This window comes from Rhinatrema bivittatum, chromosome 7 (assembly GCF_901001135.1).
Source record: "Rhinatrema bivittatum chromosome 7, aRhiBiv1.1, whole genome shotgun sequence".
In the NCBI taxonomy this organism is placed as follows: domain Eukaryota; kingdom Metazoa; phylum Chordata; class Amphibia; order Gymnophiona; family Rhinatrematidae; genus Rhinatrema; species Rhinatrema bivittatum.
Genome location: NC_042621.1, coordinates 45,513,158 through 45,534,516, shown reverse-complemented (window position 1 = coordinate 45,534,516; position 21,359 = coordinate 45,513,158). Strand labels below are relative to the sequence as shown.

Genomic DNA, 21,359 nt, shown 5'->3' with positions numbered 1-21,359 from the left:
TTTGAGAAAGCTTGGCATTCCTTTGAAATTTGGAAATATAACAATGAGGAGGGGGGGGGGGGGACGGGGATGGTATTTCAAACATTTTAAACCAAGGTGTGGAGGTCCCCTCCTCAATTGACTTTATAAGCTGTATTACACATACTTTGTCTTACCTACTCTTTCGATGTGATGACTGCACATGGGGGGAAGAGGGGAGGGGGAATTGCAGTTATTCTGCTTACTTGTGTATATTCTGATTGGATATTTTGCATTGTACTTGATACACACAGGTACAATAAAAATATTAATGAAAAAAAAAAAAGAAATGTTGGTTGAGAGAGGATTGGATCTGTTTTTCATCTAATGTGATTAGAAGCTCCACTGACTTCTTTCGTATGCAGTTATTAATAAGTAACTGATGGAAGAAAAAGACCAAACTGGCCCATCTAGTCTGCCCAGCTGTGATTTTTCCACTTTGAGTAGATGAACACACACATTCTCATTTACAACCCAACATCAGCTCCCTGCTGCCCTGCCCCAATGTCGCTTATCTAACCTCTCAACCCCTTTCCTACCACTGCCTTCCATATCAGCCCCAAGCATGCCCAGAATCTGCAACCTTCACTTCTAGGCCACTTCTCCTCTGTAATTCTTACAAGAGCAGCACTAATTCCAACACCTTTACCTCGTCTTATCAAGTTTTCTAAGAATCCCCACTGCCATCAAAACTAGCAAGACCATTTTCACTCCACGCATAATTAAGCTCTGGAATCTGTTGCCAGAGGATGTGGTTAGTGCAGTTAGTGTAGCTGGGTTCAAAAAAGGTTTGGATAAGTTCTTGGAGGAGAAGTCCATTAACTGCTATTAATCAAGTTTACTTAGGGGCGTATTTTAAATCAAGTTTACTTAGGGGCGTACCCGCTCCTGCGTGCGCCGAGCCCCGGGATGTGCATATGTCCCGGGGCTTGAAAAAAGGGGTGGGGAGTGGGTGGGGCAGGATGGTCTGGGGGCGGGACAGAGGCGTCCGGTACAGCGGCCGTGCCGGGGGTGTTGCACCTACGCCTGCCCGGAGGCAGGCGCAACTTTAAAAACAAAGGTCAGGAGGGGCTTTTAGGTAGGGCTGGGAGGGGTGGTTTAGGGAGGGGAAGGTGGGGGGGCGGAAGGAAAGTTCCCTCCGAGGCCGCTAGGAGCGGGGGCGGAGGGAACAGGGAAAGTCATCGGGGCTCCCCTAGGACTTTGTGCGTGCAAGGTGTACAAGTGTGCACCCCCTTGCGCGCTCACCGACCCCAGATTTTGTAACACGTGCGTGGCTGCGAGCGCATGTTATATAATCGGGCGTAGATTTGTGCGTGCCGGGTTGCGTGCACAAATCTATGCCCCGCATATCTCTTAAAATCCAGCCCTTAGGGAATAGCTACTGCTATTAATTGCATCAGTAGCATGGGATCTTCTTGGTGTTTGGGTAATTGCCAGGTTCTTGTGGCCTGATTTGACCTCTGTTGGAAACAAGATGCTGGGCTTGATGGACCATTGGTCTGACCCAGCATGGAAATTTCTTATGTTCTTATTGTCCAAATCTGGCCTCCCCAGGCTCATTAAAGTTTGGGTTTTAACCAGTCCACGTGGGTTACCCCAGTGCTGCCTTGGAAGCCCGATACTATTAATGTCTCTTAAGTGGAAACCTCTTTGTTAGGAAGGTGGGGGTTAACTCCTCGGGTCTAAAATCCATAAACATCACAAAGCAGCTGTGGCTGTGAAATACTGAGCTCACCAAAAGCTGCTGAGTAGTGAGACGAATTTTAACTCCTTATCTCACCACAGGTCTGCTGCAGCCATGAAAGACTCTTTCCTGACACTGTATGGACTGGCTGATTCCCCTTTCAGATCTTGCTGACCTTGAAAATATCATCCATGTAGGCCCAGCCTACATGGATGATATTTGGGACTGTGATCCATGTGCAGAATGTTCTGCCTTGCTGCTTTGACCTATCAGCATGAATCAAACACCACTGGGGGCAGAGGTACTGTGATTGTGGTTCTGAGCTGGTAGCAGAGAGGTGCGCACTGTACTTGCATGTGCTGTGAGATGGCTGGAAAGGTTAAATGGGGCTGTAGTGGGGTGATACTGTGCTGTCTTGTTGCTGTGGTGAAGGAGTGTGCTGTGCTTTGAGTAGACTCTGGTGCATGGTTTTCTTTCTTTCCCCATAGGCTGTACACTGAAAGGCCAGGAGGTGAAGCTAGTCATTCACTATGAGAATGGCTTTACTGTCTGCCAGGAGAGAGAGAGGTCCAGGTCTGAGTCAGGCACTGTACTCTACCACTACCCCTTTGAGAAGCTGAAAATGTCTGCAGACGATGGGATAAGGAACCTTTACCTGGACTTCGGGGGTCTGGAAGGAGAGCTGGTGAGTTAGGATGGAGGGACAGGGTAATAGGAGAGGTGAGGTGGGCCCAGGCTGAGGCATGACTAGCCCTCATGGTGTTCTCAGATAAAATCTGCTATGTGCATTAGGAGACTGACATCTTTCTTACAGTCCCCAGTGTAGGCGGGAATACTGGGATTGTCTCTGCACTACATATGAGCTCAGCATTTCAAAGATGTAGACTTTCTAAAAATGTTTTTTATAATTGTTTTTATTGTTCTATAAACAAGAACAGGGTGAAAAGCCATCTCTGACTTATTTGGTTTTCCCCTGTATGTACCAGGATCAGTCCAGACTCCTGGGTTTTGCCTCCCCACCAGCAGATGGCAACAGAGAAGTTTTGACGGACTCTGCCCTATACCCCTAGGTGCCACCCACAGTCTGTCAGTATTTCTCTGTCTCCGGCAGATGGTGGAGGTGCAAAATCCTGCAGTCTGTAGTTAGAGCTTAGTTGTAAAAACAAAAGAATTAAATCAATGGTTAGTGAGTTAGTTAGCATAGGGCTATTCTAGCTACTTAAAAAAAAAAAAAAATCAATTTAGGTTGAAGCCTCCCAGGGGGTTGGCAGGTCCTGAAGGGGCCATCCCCCCTGGTATCGAGGCTAGAGGAGCCAGGGGTTGAGGATCCTGCTTCAGCTCCCCCAAGCCGCTGAGTGATTCTGGGGAGCCTGGCTCACTCTCCTCAGGTGGTTCAGGACCCGCGAAGGGGACAGCGCTGACCAGGTTTGAAAAAAACCCCAGAAGTCGCCGGCTGTTTCTTTTGCTTGCGGTTTCCGTTTTGCTTCGTGCCGTTTTCTTTTTAGTCGCAGCGGCTTCATTTCGGTCGGGTTCCAGTGTCTTGGTACTGCATGGTCAGGCCGGTCTGAAATTTGTCCTGATGTCGCATGGTTTGACCTATTGGGCCTGCGGCTATGCACATGCTCGAGTGTCCTGCGAAGGTGTTTGTTCAGCTTGCCTTCCCAGAGGGGAAGGCGCGTCTTTATCGGTGGCTGCCAGTGTTCCTGGGCTGCGCCAGCGGCCTGAGCAACCGCGGCCGGCTGCTCTTGATCTGTTCCCGCTGAGCGCGAGAACGGAAGCCATTTTGTCAACTTTTCACGTGGCGACGCAGGCAGCACTGGGGGGGAGGGGATTCCCCCTCCTCGCTTTCCACGAAGCCCTCTGCCCCCGAGGGGGGTGGTGAGGGGGCTGGCAATGTTTATTCTGAGGATGAGGGCTCAGAGGGGGGCCTCTGATTCCTCCTCTTCATTTTCTTTGCAATTCATCCTCTTACTCCATAAGGCTTTTAAAGCCATGAGGTCTGCAAAAAGGCAGGCAGGCGGAAGTTGTCATTCCCATGTGGGCCAGTCATCTGAGAAGACAGCGCTACCCCTCAAGCAGACTAGGTCCATGGAAACGTTGGGGGCGCCTAAGCGTGCTCTCCAGTCTGGCTCCTCTCGGCCACCTCCAGATTCGTCCTCAGATTCCTCGGACACTGAGGCTCCGGACACGGGGACCCGGCCTCCTCAGGACCCGGCGGAGGGGGTTCTGCTGGCCCTCAGATGGAGGGCGATAATCCTAAAGTGGTGAGGCTCTTTAGTAAGGACGAGCTTGGTCCTTTGATACCTGCTATTTTGGAGGAGCTGGGGATCGAGGCCCCTCCAGAGGATTCCCACATGGATCCATTGATCAGTTATGGTAACGTTGAAGGATCTCACCTTAAACAGTGTTTTTGGTGGCTATATGCTCGGCTCGCCGGATATCTGAGTTGCAGGTGCTCTCCTGTAGGGAACCTTTTTTGAGGATATCTGACTCGGGGGTTTCTCTTCGAATGGTTCCGTCCTTTTTGCCCAAAGTGGTCTCATCTTTTCATTTAAGCCAGTCAGTTGAGCTTCCGGCCTTTCCTAATTTGTCAAATGATGTACAACATGCACGAGAGCTGTTTCGGCTTGATGTTCGGCGTTCCTTGTTGTGTTACCTGGAAGACACAAATTATTTCATACTCTCAGATCATTTGTTTGTCCTATGGAGCGGACCCAGGAAGGGTCACAAGGCATCTAGGACGATTGAACGATGGTTGAGAGAAGCCATTTCGTCTGCATACATTTGTAAAGGAAGACCTGTTCCTGAGGGACTGAAGGCCCATTCTATTCGCTCTCAAGCAGCTTCGTGGGCCGAATGCCAGCTACTTGGAAGACGCTCCACATGTTTGCTCGCCACTACCGCTTGGACGTTCAGGCGCCCGGAGATTTTGGCAGTGGCGTACTGCGTGCAGGACTCGCGAGGTCCCACCCGGTTTAGGGAAGCTTTGGTACATCCCATGGTCTGAACTGATCCAGATACGTACAGGGAAAAGAAAATTGGTTCTTACCTGATAATTTTCGTTCCTGTAGTTCCATGGATCAGTCCAGACACCCGCCCAAAGATTAGGAGTGGGTAACAGGGGGATCTGTAAAGTCCGCGCACGCATATTCAGGTTATGTTATTGCAGCATACTAAGAGAAAGCTACGCTTACATGTTCATATGTTAAAGTTCTTGCTTGATTCATTGCTAGTTTTATTCTGCTTTGATACTCTATTTACTGAAGGGATGCAGGAGGTACACCAGCTTAACTATGGTTGCCTTTCAAGTTTTTCTCTGTCTCAACTTGCTGGAAGGGAGGCATAACCCATGGTCTGGACTGATCCTTGGTACTACAGGAACGAAAATTATCAGGTAAGAACCAATTTTCCTTTTTCTTCCCTTTTCTCACCACTTCCCCCAACCCCTAGAAATTGCACCTAAATACCCCTACCCTTTGCCTGGTCACTTAAGCTATGCTCTCCCCACCTGTCTGTGGCACTACCCTTGTCATCATCCTCTTCCCACTCTTATATTTTTGCCCTTGTACATTACATGGACAGCACTGGAGGCCAGTGCTAGTCATAATACGGGAGAGCCAACAGGACAAGCATCAAATGTCTGATTCTTAATGTTGATTTATATTTAAAAAAAAATAAAACTATTTCTAAATTTTACAAGGAGGTGGTTGGGATGGAGGGCAGGGATTTTGCATGTTGCCTGGGGGGACGAGGAGGAGAGTCATTGGTGGGGTGGCGGGGGCCGGGACAGGACCATCAGAGATCTAGCTCCTGCCATCGTTGACAGAAGCTCGATCTGCTGCTGGGTATGTACCAGCTCTGCCAAAATAGCCCCCACATACACCAGGAGCCCCTTGCATTGTGTCCATCCTGGGGTCCAGCTGCCCGAGCAGTGCTACGATAGCATCCAGGCATGCCTGGATTGAAGAAGGCCTTCCTTTCTCACCAGGCACATCCTTGGATGCTGCCGCTTGCTCCTGCCGATCGTGGGCCACAGATGGAGCATCAATGCAGGGCTCCTTGTTGTCAATGACGACTACTTCCTCGTCCCTCTGGGAAATGGGTGGGGGTGGAGGGGTACTGGTGTGTGGCGGTGTTGGGGCATGTGCCAAGCATCTGGTGGAGTTGGGGGTGGTGGCCATAAATCTGGTGGTGTGGGGGGAGGAGGAGTTGGGGGTGGCGGTGACTGTTTAGGTTCCTCTTCAGTAGCCTCCTCTTCCTCTGAGCTTGAGGTGTCTGAAATAGGAAATAGCAAACAGTGTTGGGTAAAAGGAAGACGGAAGGAAGGATGTATTGATTTAACACAACAGATATACTTAAACCTTATTATTTCTACTCACAACAATAATTGCATTGAGGGAAAGAAGTCAATGGACAAGTGCACGCATCAGTCACCAGATATCAATTTAGGGGTCTGTCATTCCTAATATACTCACTGTCCGGCTTCCCACAACTGGCATGAAGGGCCAGGAGCCACTCTTTCTCCTCTCGGGGTAGACACATGGCCTTCTTTTTTTTTTTCAATGCCTCCACCTGGTGGCAGGAATAAAAAATGCAAACATTACTCTATATTGTAATTAATGCTGGGCCTGCACCTCCCATCCATTCTACAATTCAAGACCTCACCCATACTTGCCTCTTGGGTAAGATGCTTGGGCCTTAAATATCACCCTGAGCACCAGCCAGGCAGCATTTGCTCTCTCCAGGTTCCGCCGGTGCCCAGAGCAAAAGAGGTGCCTGTTGCGACCGTCGCTGCCGACGTCTTCACTCCGCCCTCTTTACCTTGGTGGCAATTCCCTTCAGGTTTGAAGGATGGCTGGCTGCCACAGCGACCTTCTGCCGTCTCTCTCCAGCGTCCCCAGGCTGGCTTGATGCAGCAGATCCGCCATGTTGCCTGAAGCTGCCGAGTGAAGTATCAGCAAGGGCGCAAACCTCTGGGTCGTCCCCCTGAGATGACGTCATCCGCTTCCGATATTTAAAGGTCTCTGATATCGCTGCTAGTTGAGTTAGCAAAGGCATGGGCATGGGCTAAGGTTCAGATTGGGTTCCCTGCCTAAGCTACTCTGCCTCCTCGGACTTACCAGAAGTACCCCGCTCCTTGGGGGCCTCACTTTCTCTCTTTGCCTTTCCGGTTACAGATGGAACCGGTACTCGCTCCTCAAGGGCTCTCGTTCCTGACTATCTGCTGATTCTCTTCTGCCTGGAAGTCATTATCTACATCATTGTGTTACCATCGCTCTCTCAAGAGCTTTCCCTGGAACCAGGTACTCTCTCCTCGAGGGCCTATCCTTTCCAGCTCCTGAGCTCCCTGAGACCAATTGGGAGTGATGTCATCTAGTTCTGTTCATGAACTCTGCATACCCTGCTTACTCACTGTTTACAGTTTCTCAACAGCTCAGCCATCCAGGGATCGCTGTTACAGTATCTGAGGGACTACAGCCCTACCGAGCACGTTAGCTCACTACTGCCACCTCTGGTGGTTTCAAGACCTGTTTAATAAAAGAACTAGTGTGTGTCTGTCTCCATACGCTAAGCCTAGCCGGTGGTCCCTCTCGGGATCTTCCCCCGGGGGCGTGGTCATCTGCCACCGGCCCAAGGATCCACTTATTACTATCTCTGGCAGTCTATAACATATTGCTAAGTCCGCCTATGGAATACATCAGATTGACACCCCTATCTGATTGCTCCTCCCACCAGCATAGTGGATCATAACTGACTGCTAACTCCTCACAGAGAATCATGACAGATTGCTAACTCCATGGATCCGGCATAACTCCAGGACCCAGCATACTGCCATGGATCCGGCACAACTCTGTCTTGCAGGCCATACCGGGCCTGGCCCTGGCATCTCGGAGCAGCAAGATGCCTTGGAGAAACTTACTACAGCATTTCATCAGCTACACACACAGAAGGTTCAAGGCACAGCTTTCAACCATGAAGGTCAGTTACAGAAGGTAATTTTGAAGACTGCTGTACCACTGGCGGCTCCAATCCGCTTTTCCGGAGAAATCCAGAAGACCCTGGGCTTTTTGAACCAGTGCTGCATGCACTTTGCTTTACAACCATCTTTATTTCCTTGGTCTGACCCAGCATGGCAATTTCTTATGTTCTTGTAGATTCTTCCATAGCTGGAATCTCAAACTTTACATATCCAACCCTCAACTGAGAGCAGCAGCGGCTCCTTCAGTTTTGTTTTCTTTGCTAATCAGGGTAAGGACACTATTCACGCAGGTCAAATTAGATCCTCTCTAGATAGTATTTTCAGAAGAGCTTCCTAAAGCATAGGAAATAATTCAATTGTAAATAGGGTATTAAAGAGATTCTTCTGCCCAGGGCTTCCTACCTCTCACAGCAATAACAGCATGTATTAAGATATTTAAAAACCAGCAAGCAGAAGGAATATCAAGCTTTCAGAATGCAGTTGTGCCAGACTGCCTCTGCCTTTTTTTTCCACAGTACAAAATCCTCCAGATTAACCAAATCTGCAAACATCCTTCTCTTCTACAGCAGGGTCTGCACTATTAAACTATTTTGTTCCAATAAAATGCAAACATTTTTTTCAAAATCTGACAAAGCCATATTTGGTGTAATTGTGGATTCATTTGCATATTCTTTATCGGTAACTTCATAATTGGGAAGTTTGTTCCTTGTTATTTGCTAGCCGGGCATCCTTGCTAAATCTTTTAACTCTGCACCAATTATGCAGACCAAAAATTAGGGGAATCTAAACCACCTGCCTTATGCAATTTCTGTACTAGACTTGTTCTGGCATTTTTACTGGCCCAAATAAATTTACAGAATATCCAATCTATAGTTTTAAAGACCTTTTCTGGAATGCTGGTGGGAGTATTTTGAAATATGTAGAGTAGTTATGAAGAATAATCATATGTATTATATTTTTTCCCGTCGATAGCCAGGCTGAATTAGCCATGCTGTCTAGGAGCGTGCACGCAACCGGGAGTAGGCGGACTTTCTCTCAGGTAGTGATAGAGTTTTAACTCTGTGCGTCTGCGCAGTCGTCTTCCCATGCGATTCCGTTTTTTTCCCTCAGTCTCTTTTTTTTTCTGTGAGCCGATAGCACGCGGGGTCTTTTCTCTCACTCTCCTCGTCTCAATTTTTTAGAAGTTGTTGCGACTTTTCGAAAGCTATTTTTTGGCAGTGATGGCTCCTAAGCCATCAGGATTTAAATAGTGCCAATGCGGTAAGATTATGTCCATAACAGACGGACATCATTATTGTTATATATGCCTGGACCCGGACCACGACCAAGTCTCTTGCAAAGACTGTGGTCGTATGTCGTTGTCGTCGTCCCCCCCCCCCCCCAGGCCCAGAGGCAACATTCGGGGGAAAAAAATAGCACTTTTAAGGGTGCTTTCCACACAATCTTTGGGGCTGGGGAAGAAACAAAAACTGTGTCCAAGAGAGCTGAACGCAATGGCCAGGTTTGAGAAACCAACAGAGTCGGGGGGAAAAAGGGTCGAGGCCTTGACTAAAAAAAAAAACCCTCCATGAGCCGATCGGGTTACAGGGACCTGTTCCCGTCCCCTTTCCTCGACGTCGAAAGCGTCGCAACATGCGCCAAAGCATCTAAAAGTAACAACACATTGGTACAAAAGTCTTCGAAGCATCATAAACATGCTATATCTTCGAAGCATGGAACATCATAGACGCAGCATGGCGCATCGGCACACAAGCGATCCAAGCTCTCGACGCCTGTGAAACCATCTAAAACATCAACACACATGATGACACCTTCCTCGAAGCAAACACTGCTTCAAGGTGAGGAACAACATAAAAAGAAATCACAGAAAACTAAGCATATACTTAAGGCCCCTTTCCTTTCCATCACATCAAAGCAGCCAGATGCAGAATCTGATGTAGAAGTAGAACTCTTCTCCGAATCTGAGTCCTCTAGAGCTCCTTCACTCAGTGGTGATTCTATCTCAAATTGGTCATCGGCATCTCGTAGTAGACCACATTCACCACAAATTGAGGCACCTCTGCCAAAATGTCGTAAGTCATCAACAACACCTGAAGACTTTCTTTTGGCGGAACTCCCTCAAACACCACTTCCATCACAACTACAGCCACATCTAACATACAAAGCCATGCTTCAGTTTTCTCAAGTGCTGAATACATTTTTTCAAGATCTGCAATCTGCGCACCTCCAGCCTCCAAGTGCGTCTCCTCAACCTTCACTGCCAGCATTACAGAGTCCTACACAACCAACTCAGCCGCCCGCATCATCTCCAATTTCAACACGTCCAGATAGCCCAGATTCTCAGTGACAACATCTTCACCAAATTCTTCCACCGGTATGCCTTACGACGCTCCGGAAGGTCTTCCAGAACACTATTCCCCACCAGAAGATCTGACCTATGCAAAGTTCATAGAAAAGGTGGGAACCCTGCTGAACATAGAGACTGGAAGGATTCCAGATCCCAGATCAGAGGTTCTTGGTTTTCTAAAAATTTTTGAAATGCCACCAGAACCAACAGCTCTGCCTCCTCACATAGTTTGATGCTGTACTTCACAAGATGTGGGAAAAACCGTTCTCCACTGCAGCTGCATTAAGGAAAACAGACCTAAAATACCGTATGCGAAATTCCACAATTTACGACTCTGCCCAATTGCCTCACAACTCTATTGTGGTAGAGTCTGCCCTTACAAAAGCAAAGCGAACAAAGCTTCATGCCAACTCACCACTGGGGAAGGACCATAAATCTATGGATGATTTCGGCTGTAAGGTTTACCATTCCTCAATGTTGATGACTAAAATTCAACACCACCAATTTTATATAATCCAGTACTTATTTGAAAGTCTTCAAAAATTGCATTCAATCTGTCTAGCCTCTGACAACACCTTGCAACAACCCTTCATGGACATAGAGGAAGGACTTCTACATTTGCTCAGATCTGTTTGAGTCCTTTGAGTCTTCCTCAAGATGTTCTGCAACAGCTATAGTGGCACGTCAGATGGCTTGGTTAAGAGCAAGCACAATTAGAGAAGATGTTTATGATAAGTTGGCTGATATTCCCTGCATGGGGGACAACTTATTTGGAGATAAATTTGGAGAAACTGTAACACATCTGAAAGAACAGAGTACTGCTGTGCTATCACCAGCAAATCCTTACACATCCTCCAGAAAATTTTACCCTTCTTTTAGAAGGAAGTCATATCCAAAAAGAAAAGTTCAAGATGACCTCTCTCAAGAACATATTACCCCTCCTACAACGCAACGACTGGCTATGTTCCATAGACCTGAAAGATGCTTACTCCCATACACCCATGCACCCGTCTTCATGGCGCTACCTTTGTTTCCAAGCACTATCAATACAAGGTCCTACCCTTTGGCCTGGTTTCAGCCCCAAGAGTTTTCACGAACTGTTTAGCGGTGGTGGTGGCGGCTCACCTCAGACAACTATTGATTTCAGATTTTCCCTATCTGGACGACTGGCTATTAGTGGCCTTGGATCCAGCCACTCAACGAGCACACACACGATCCAAACTATCAACTGTCTACAGACATTGGGTTTTCTGATAAATTACGGGAAATCAAATCTCAAACCAACCCAATCACTGCAGTTCATTGGAGCGCTCATCAACACAATGGAAGAGAGAGCCTGCCTTCCACAAGACAGAATCCAAACTCTCTCTTCCCTAGCTTGAAAGTTATACAATCAATCCCATGCTTCAGTACGTCAGGTCCTCCAATTGCTGGGTCACATGGCAGCGACTATCCATGTGGTTCCCTACACGAGACTACACATGCGCCGTTTGCAATGGGGCCTAAAAAAATCAATGGTCACAGTTCCTGCAACCCCTCACTACCAGAATAAGACTTACCACACAGATGTGCATGGATATTCGATGGTGGATATCCCCCACCAACCTATCCCCGGGAGCTCTTTTTCGGTTGCCTCCACATCAACTAACACTCATGACTGATGCCTCCAGAAAGGGTTGGGGGGGGGGGGCCCATCTGTTCGATCTGAAAACTCAAGGTCGTTTGTCTCCTGAAGAGTGTACATACCAGATCAACCTCCTAGAACTTTGTGCAATCTGGAGAGCACTACAAACCTACTCTCTTCAAGTTCAAGGGAAAAGTCTAATGGTGTACACGGACAACCAAGCCGCAAAATTCTACATAAGCAAGGAAGGAGGGTCAGATTCATGGACCCTCTGTCAAGAAGCTCTTTGGATTCTATTTTGGGTCAAATGCAAACGGAGTGTCACTTCAAGCCACTTACCTGCCAGGACTGGAATGCCCTTCCGGAGGAAGTGGTGAAGACCAGAACTATGAAGGACTTCAAAGGGGTGTGGGATAAACACAGGATCCATAAAGTCTAGAGGATGTGAATGAAGAGTGGGTGGCTCGCGGGAATGACTGCTACTACCTGGAGATAATACCCTTATTCAATAAACATAGACAGGGTTAATGTGACTCCAACATTGCTCTAAGCTTCAACGGCAAGAGGAAATGTGGAAAAAAGGATTTGTATTCACAAAAAAGCGGGGAGTAGCTTGCTTGTTACAGCAGTTACTACCCCAAACCAAATAAGCCTGATACTTCACTTTCAATTCATATCCAGCCTAGCTCTCTGCTTCAACGGCAGGGGGGAATGAAGAAAAGTGGATCTATATACAGACAACAACCAACAAGGACTGAATTACATACAGGTCGATACAGTAAGGCCGCGATAGAAACAGTGCGGCAGTGTCAGGCACACCCTTCCTCCCCGCACGCACAGTTCTCTTCACTAAGTCCCCGATACTCTCTTCTAATTGCATGCAAATGCATGCCGCGGCTGTGAAGCGATAGGGAAGGGTTATGCCCGCGCAACCCATTTTACTGTATAGGCGCTTAATACAGCACCTATACAGTAACCTGGGTGCGCTGGTACCTGTCATTTCAAATGTCATTTCAAATGACATTTGGAATGACAGGCACCGGGAGGAGGGAAGCGGCGAAGCAACTTACTTCTTGCTGTGTCTCTCCTCCTCCCGGAGCAGGGCGCGAAAGCAGCCTTGCTCCGGGAGGAGGTGGGACACAGCGGCGAAGCAAAAAAAAAAAACCAAAGGCGCGTGTTCGATCGGGCGGGTGGGCGCGTGTTCGATCGGGCGGGTAGGCGGCAGCAGCGGCGGCAGAGAAGAAAAAAAAAAACCAAAAGCAATTTTGTTTTTTTTTTCCCAAAAAGCGACAATTTTGTTTTTTTCCAAAAGCGACTTACTTTTGGGATCTGTCAAGATCCCAAAAGTAAGTCGCAAAAGTAACTTACTTTTCTGAAGCCATCAGGAACAAGATCGTAGCTCCTCCCAATGAAGACAAAGATGGCCGCCTGCACGGGGGAAAGCGTGCAATTGGCCGCTGAAGACGCCAAACGTCGTGATGTCATGTCTTCAGCGGCCAATTGCACGCTTTCCCCCGTGCAGGCGGCCATCTTCGTCTTCGTCGGGGGGAGCTACAATCCTGCTGATGGCTTCAGATCCCGGGGGGGCGGGTGGGCGCGTGTCCGGTTCCCGCCGCTGCCTGGATGGGTGGGCGCGTGTCCGGCTGGATGAATGCCCGTGCGATTTTGGCGCTCATGGCATGAGTGCCAAAATCGCACGGGCTTTCATTCCGGCGGGGGCCGTGCATTCATCCAGGCAGAGGGAGCCGGAGGTCATTCGCCGTTGGCTCCCTCTGCCTGGATGAATGGCCGTGCGATTTTGGCGCTCATGGCATGAGCGCCAAAATTGCACGGGCATCCATTCCGGCGGGGGCCGTGCATTCATCCAGGCAGAGGGAACCGTGGGCCGTTTTCGCCACCGGTTCCCTCTGCCTGGATGAATGGCCGTGTGATTTTGGCGCTCATGGCATGAGCGCCAAAATCGCACGGGCATCAATTCCGCTGCTGCCCCCGGATCCCGGATGCCGCTTTTTTTGCTTCTTTGCTGCCCCCCCCCCCGCTCCCGCTGCCCCCCCCCGCTGCCGCTGCTGCTTACCCGCGAAATCGGGAGGAAGGGAGAAGGGACTACCGTAGCAGGCCCGAGCCTTGCTACTTTTTCGGTTTTTTTTTTTTTTGCTTCGGGAGGAGGGGACCGGACGGGGCTGCAGGAGACCGGACTGGGGCTACACCGGACGGCTGGACCGGGGACCAGGGCAGGTAAGCAATGTTTTTTACACTACACTACACTACACTAACACCTACTAGGGGGAGGCGGTAAACTAGCACGTTAAGGCCGCGGCAGAACAGCGGATTACTGAGGAGATAATATCAGCGCCCGTTACAGTATCGGAGGGGAATAGCTAATTCCTTCATTATACAGCTTTTTCGTTCATTTACATGCTGGGTGCGGAAAGGGTTATGTGTTTATTTTAGGAAGCACTAAGGACGCGTGAAACTGGAGACTGTATCGCTGGATGGCCTTACTCGTCTGTATTGTGCGCTCCCAGCATGTTACAGACGGGGAATCTTTAACTGAACGTTACTGTATCGACCTGAGAGTCTGGGTAAACAAATAAGCATGGGTGTAGCTTGCTTATTGCAGCAGTTAATACCCCTAATTAAGCTATTTCACTTAGATGCAGTTCCAACACTGCTTTCTACATTAATGGCGGGGGTGGAAGGGAAATAGAACCAAAAGGTTACTAAGAGCCAAGAGTAACAGATAAGTATGAGAAAAAAAAAGTGCGAAAGCTTGCTGGGCAGATTGGATGGGCCGTTTAATCTTCTTCTGCCGTCATTTCTATGTTTCTATATGTAGGACTGGGCAATGTCACGGTGGATTGTTTGAGCAGAATTTTTCATCCACACGAATGGATCTTAAATCAGGACGTGGCTACGAATATTTTTCAGTGCTGGGGCTACCCGGCAGTCGATCTCTTTGCCACAGAAACCAATCGTCAAACACACAACTTTTGCTCCATCTACCCCAGCAAACTTTGTCACCCTCTAGATGCCTTCCTTGTTCCATGGACGAGGGGCTTGCTATACGCCTGCCCCCCTCCCCCATTCCACTGATTTCAAAGATGATTCAGAAATGCATTCAAGACATAGCGAACATGATCCTCATAGCTATGGTATGCGTATCTCATGTGACTCTCAATACACCCACTGATTCTGCTAGAGAACCATCCATGCCTATTAACTCAAGAAGGAGACTCCCTCCTCCATCCAATGCACCAGTATCTCCATCTGATAGCATGGAGGCTGAAAAGCAACTATTAAACCACCTGGGCCTCCCTTCGCAACTAGAAGACATACTAATTGCTTCCAGGAAGCCCTCAACCAGACGTAACTGTGCAGGAAAATGGCATCTTTACACGGAATGATGCAAGCCACGACAACTGGATCCTTTTTCATCTACAGCCACCCAGTTACTGGAATACGTCCATACACTCTCTACCTAGCTGGTCTGGCGTCCACTTCAGTTTGAGTGCATATTAGTGCCATTACAGCTTTCCATCACTCTCATAACGGTCTTCCCATTTCTAACCATCTTTTGATCTCCAGATTCATGTGTGGCATGCTGCATCTACGACTGCCGGTAACAAAGCCACCTGTGCCATGGGCTCTAAACGTTGTCCTAGAACAACTAATGGTTTCTCCCTTTGAACCTTTGTATTCATGCCACATAAAATACCTAACCTGGAAGACTATTCCTCATGGCAGTCACATCAGCAAGGAGATTAAGTGAACTACAAGCCTTGGTTCACTATTTCCTTTACTTAGAATTTTATCACAACAAGGTCACTCTTCGACCTCATCCTGCCTTCCTTTCTAAAGTGGTGTCGGTGATTCATATTAATCAGACCATTACTCTCCCGATCTTCAACCCTAAAGCTCATCATAATGACCGAAACAAACTCTTACACTCATTAGACTGTAAAAGGACTTTGGCATAGAATGTGTTCTCTGTTTATTTCTCCATCCAGACCATCTTAACTATTCCTCTCCTTCAGTCCAAATAACCCGGGTCAACCAATTTCTAAAAGAACCATAGCGGGCTGGTTATCCCAATGCATTGAATTCTGCTATAATAAACGCTCTATTAAACTCAGCAACAAACTTAAAGCGCACCAAATACGTGCCACAGCAATATCTGTTGCCCATTTTCGAAGAGTTCCATTACTAGACATTTGCAAAGCAGCAACATAAGAACATGCCATACTGGGTCAGACCAAGGGTCCATCAAGCCCAGCATCCTGCCTCCAACAGTGGCCAATCCAGGCAACAAGAACCTGGCAAGTACCCAAAAATGAAGTCTATTCCATATAACCATTGCTAATGGCAATGGCTATTCTCTAAGTGAACTTAATAGCAGGTAATGGACTTCTCCTCCAAGAACTTATCCAATCCCTTTTTAAACACAGCTATACTAACTGCACTAACCACATCCTCTGGCAACAAATTCCAGAGTTTAATTGTGCGTTGAGTAAAAAAGAACTTTCTCCGATTAGTTTTAAATGTGCCCCATGCTAACTTCATGGAGTGCCCCCTAGTCTTTCTACTATCCGAAAGAGTAAATAACCGATTCACATCTACCCGTTCTAGACCTCTCATGATTTTAAACACCTCTATCATATTCCTCCTCAGTCGTCTCTTCTCCAAGCTGAAAAGTCCTAACCTCTTTAGTCTTTCCTCATAGGGGAGTTGTTCCATTCCCCTTATCATTTTGGTAGCCCTTCTCTGTACCTTCTCCATCGCAATTATATCTTTTTTGAGATGCGGCGACCAGAATTGTACACAGTATTCAAGGTGCGGTCTCACCATGGAGCGATACAGAGGCATTATGACATTTTCCGTTTTATTCACCATTCCTTTTCTAATTCCCAACATTCTGTTTGGTCTTCTCTTCATACCTTCAAATCACACTACTGCATTGACAAACAAGCATCTTCAGATGCAACACTGGGTTCAGCAGTCTTGTGAAACCTTAATCATTAGACTGTCTACTCTACTTAAGGGTTGCTGTCCTGAACTTAAAATACATACTGTATGGACGCAACCTGGGAGCTTGGGACTCCCAGACAGGATGGCTAATTCAGCCCTGCTATCGACAGGAAAAAAGCAAGTTTGCTTACCGTAAACAGTGTTTCTGTAGATAGCAGGATGAATTAGCCATGCAATCCCTCCCACCTCCCTAGACAGTCCATAACTGCTCAACGCCTTTTACCATACACCTCGCTTGGTGACATAGAGACTGGGAAGATGACTACGCAACCACACACAGTTAAAACTCTATCACTACCTGAGAGAAACTCCGCCGACTCCCGCTCGCGTGCACGCTCCCAGACACCATGGCTAATTCATCCTGCTCTCTACGGAAACACTGTTTATGGTAAGCAAACTTGCTTATTCTACTTATTAAGGTACGTGGCAGGTAAATCTCATTTATTCTAAATGTCCTCAATTGTTGCTAACACTGGGAGAAGGTTTTGAAAAAAGTTATTTAAATCTTTATCCATATGGCCAGATATTTAAATTTCAGAGAAATTTCAGGATTATGCACAACTATGTATTTTCTGCTGCATAAGTTGCAGTTTTTCCCTATTTTTTGTTGGTACGACTTAGGGCGCATGAGGGTATATCTGGTTTTTTTTTTTCCTTTCTCTCTTGCACTGTTTCCTTACTGTTCCTTCCGAATTCAACTGTCAGTGGCATGTTCACCACCCGCCTATTGCGCATGCTCCTCCAGCCGTTTTCAGATGCATGATGAAGCGGTGTGACTTAGCAGATATACACTGCTGTGACCTAACTTTTTCAGCAATATTTTTATTTATAGCAGTGTGCCCCTTATATACTAATGTGACTTAAACAGTGGAAAATATGGTTCTAGTGACCATTGATTTTGGTGTATTTTTGGGGAGGTGAGGGGCCCTGGATTAGCACTGGACGTAGCTGGTTCCTGCTGTCTCCACAGCAGGCATTGTAGAGAGCCCGGCCTGCTGTGCACTACCATGCAGATGGATGCATTTGATTTCCAGGTTGCCAGGGGCTGGAGTTACTGCAGAAATAGTACTTGCAGCTCTCAGTGATATGAGCCTCAGCTCTGGGGCAATGACTGGAAGGGGGGTCAGAAAACCCAGATGAAGGCTCCTAGCACCAGATCTCAGTCCTGTTTCCAACTGAGCTAAGAGGAAAGTGCCAGGTGCAATAAAAAGAAAAGGGGGCTCTGTGCATTCTGTCTGAGATATCTCATACTGAGGGGCAGCACTGGAAGCTCTAGCAGAAAAATAATGTAATCCTCACACTGTCTGCTCTCTTCACAGACCCTGGACCTTCACTCCTGCCCCAAGCCCATCGTCTTTCTCATGCACACCTTCTTATCAGCCAAAGTGACCCGCATGGGCCTGCTGGTGTAAGTGGTTATGTGCTTCATCTTGAAATGCTGTGGAAAGAAAAAGCACAGGAGCAGTGTGAAGTGAAACCTCGCCGTCCAGGTCCTAGCCTTTATCAGCTGCCACCTAGCCCTTTTTTACCAGATGGACTACGCTGCTGACCTCTATGGAGCCGGCATGGCCATGAACCCTCCTGCCAAACAGCAGAACCCAGCACCAGCTCCTGCGATTTACTGTCTGAGGGTAGAAGAGCACGAGACTGCCACCTCCCCTTCTCACTCCATTGCACGCGCCAGAGAACTCCCAGTCCAGTCCACCTGTGCTCTGTGTATAGAAGAAAAGGGCTAGCAGAGGGGAGGGGTGGACTAACAGGCTCTTAAGCCATTACTGCTTACCATGTGTGCCTTTATACTCCAACATAGCAGTGGTGTTACATCACCACAGCAACCATGAGGGAGAGCTTATCTGTCAGTGGAATTTCAGCCCAGGATCCTCTCTGAGTCAGAGCAAGTTCTAGGAAGTGAAGGTTTAAATGGAAGGCTCCACTCCTCTTCCTTCATGCTGTTCCAGTTTTTCTAGCGACCCGGCCACTACAATAAAATGTGTTCACCCGATGCACAATTTTACTTGGATTTGAATGCACATTTTGTGTATGTAAATATTACTGCCAGTGGAGGAAGGAGTTTCCACTCACAAAATATGCATTGAAAATTGCAAGTCCTGCTTAGTGCATGGAAATCATGTGCAAATGAGGGCATTAAGCAGTACTTTCCCATACAGAGAGGTGTGCTGGCCCTAACCCAGGTTTGTTTGTTTTTTTAACACCAGAAACTTTACTCTTGGTCAGAGATGGAATAAAGTTTCCAGCACTGGAAAATGAGGGGGGTTCCAGAGCCAGCAACTGAGCTACTATGGGATGGGGAGAGGTGCTCCTATCTGAAGCGTTCCCAACCAGAAGGCCCACGGAGCTTGTCACACTCACCCGGTGCAAACTTCTGAGCAATCTGCCCAGCAAGCCCCTCTACATCACTCATCGATTTTGCTGGGATTTACTTTCCACCCAGTAGAAACAATGCAGGAGAGAAAAACAGGTGCTGGCCTCTAAATCCTGTAGCAAAAGACAAACTTGTCAAGAGGGGAGTTGTAGCAGCAAGTGCCACATTTATCATCTCTTCATAAAGTGACTCTGCTAAATCTGTTTCCTAGCAGCTCCTGAAAGCAGCCTTTTTTTTTTTTTTTTTTTTTAATACTAGTGCTGATGAGCGTACAGGCTGTCAGATAAACTCCTGCTGGAGGCTCCTTCACCACCATCACACACCCCTCCCGAGTTAAAATGTGCAGAATGCACTTTTAAGTCCAGTGCATTAGCATTGTATTAACTTACTGCAGTAGGAGTTAAAAAAAAAAAAAAAATAATCTAATATGTGCGTTAAACTGTGCACTGGATTTCAACTCACGGTTTTAATGCACAGATTATTGCATTGGCCTCTCTCTAGGCACAAAAATCTGAGACCGTCCTACTGTCTGCATTTCTACATAGCCTACTGGTTTGCATTTCTACATAGCCTTCAGGGGCTGATTGCAGCCCTAGCTTGCAAGGGAGTAGACAGTTTCTTTCTATTTTGACCTTGTTATTTAGAGGAGAACTGTTTACATATAATACACAAAGCCCTTCTCCCTATCTATCCCCTTTACACCACGACTGCCTTGTTAATGCCATGCAAAGGCCATTCCAAGCTGGACAGATACCTATTGGGGTGGGGGATGTTTAGCCTGGAGTGAGTAAATCTGGAGGGCTTTGGCAATGCTCCCAACCTATTTAAGCACTTTAGTGGTCATTTTTAGGTCTTTTTTTCTTTGCCATCCTAACATAGGAACAAGAATTATCTAAGATCCCTCAGACTGTAGCAAGTACACTGATTGAGGCAGTGTGCACAGCTTGTACGCCTCTTTTGCTATTGTTCTTGGGTAGGGCTTACAAGGTTTTTATTGGTAAGGCAATATAAAATGGGAATAAATGCTTACAAGTAGGTCACATCTTAGGGTGTTTGCAACCTTTGCAAATTAGTGCCATTTCTAATTTAAATTAGATCCAGTGCAGATTGATTTCTCTTGCATGGTTTGGTATCCTGCAGCCCAGAGGACTTGAATAGGAAATTATTTTTCTTAAATTGTCAGAATTTATCATTCTTCAGAATCGCCTCTCCAGTCTCCATTTGCAGTTGATGTCTCCAAAGACTGACTGGTATATTCTTTTGAGTGGTCGCCTCCTTAAGGCCAGGGATGTTGGGTACTGTTTGTCCAGTCTCAGTAGTAATGTGTCACATTTCTAAGTGACCCTGTATTCCCTGTACATACCAGGATCATTCCAGATGGTGGGTTATGTTCCATGTCCAGCAGATGGAGTCAGAACACAAAATTCCCAGGGGAGGAACCATATAACTACGCCTCCCATGTAACAGCTCTCAGTAACATAAGAAAACATAAGAACATAAGAAAATGCCATACTGGGTCAGACCAAGGGTCCATCAAGCCCAGCATCCTGTTTCCAACAGTGGCCAATCCAGGCCACAAGAACCTGGCAAGTACCCAAAAACTAAGTCTATTCCATGTAACCATTGCTAATGGCAGTGGCTATTCTCTAAGTGAACTTAATAGCAGGTAATGGACTTCTCCTCCAAGAACTTATCCAATCCTTTTTTAAACACAGCTATACTAACTGCACTAACCACATCCTCTGGCAACAAATTCCAGAGTTTAATTGTGCATTGCGTAAAAAAGAACTTTCTCCGATTAGTTTTAAATGTGCCCCATGCTAACTTCATGGAGTGCCCCCTAGTCTTTCTACTATCCGAAAGAGTAAATAACCGATTCACATCTACCCGTTCTAGACCTCTCATGATTTTAAACACCTCTATCATATCCCCCCTCAGTCGTCTCTTCTCCAAGCTGAAAAGTCCTAACCTATTTAGTCTTTCCTCATAGGGGAGTTGTTCCATTCCCCTTATCATTTTGGTAACCCTTCTCTGTACCTTCTCCATCGCAATTATATCTTTTTTGAGATGCGGTGACCAGAATTGTACACAATATTCAAGGTGTGGTCTCACCATGGAGCGATACAGAGGCATTATGACATTTTCCGTTTTATTCACCATTCCCTTTCTAATAATTCCCAACATTCTGTTTGCTTTTTTGACTGCCGCAGCACACTATACCGACAATTTCAATGTGTTATCCACTGACACCTAGATCTCTTTCTTGGGTTGTAGTACCTAATATGGAGCCCAACATTG

General features: G+C 47.1%; 1 protein-coding gene across 4 annotated transcripts in view; it reads left to right on the top strand.

Annotated features, from left to right (window-relative positions):
• Positions 1–21,359, top strand: part of SNTB2 (syntrophin beta 2) — a 230,899-nt gene that overhangs the window by 198,251 nt on the left and 11,289 nt on the right. For 2 of the 4 annotated variants that reach the window (XM_029608316.1, XM_029608317.1), the window contains exons 6-7: positions 2,191–2,387; positions 17,998–18,086. In XM_029608316.1, coding sequence (XP_029464176.1) covers positions 2,191–2,387; positions 17,998–18,086 — 286 coding nt within the window. Of the gene's footprint in view, positions 1–2,190; positions 2,388–17,997; positions 20,271–21,359 lie in introns of those variants that run through there. The other 2 variants (XM_029608318.1, XM_029608319.1) reach the window with 1 other exon arrangement.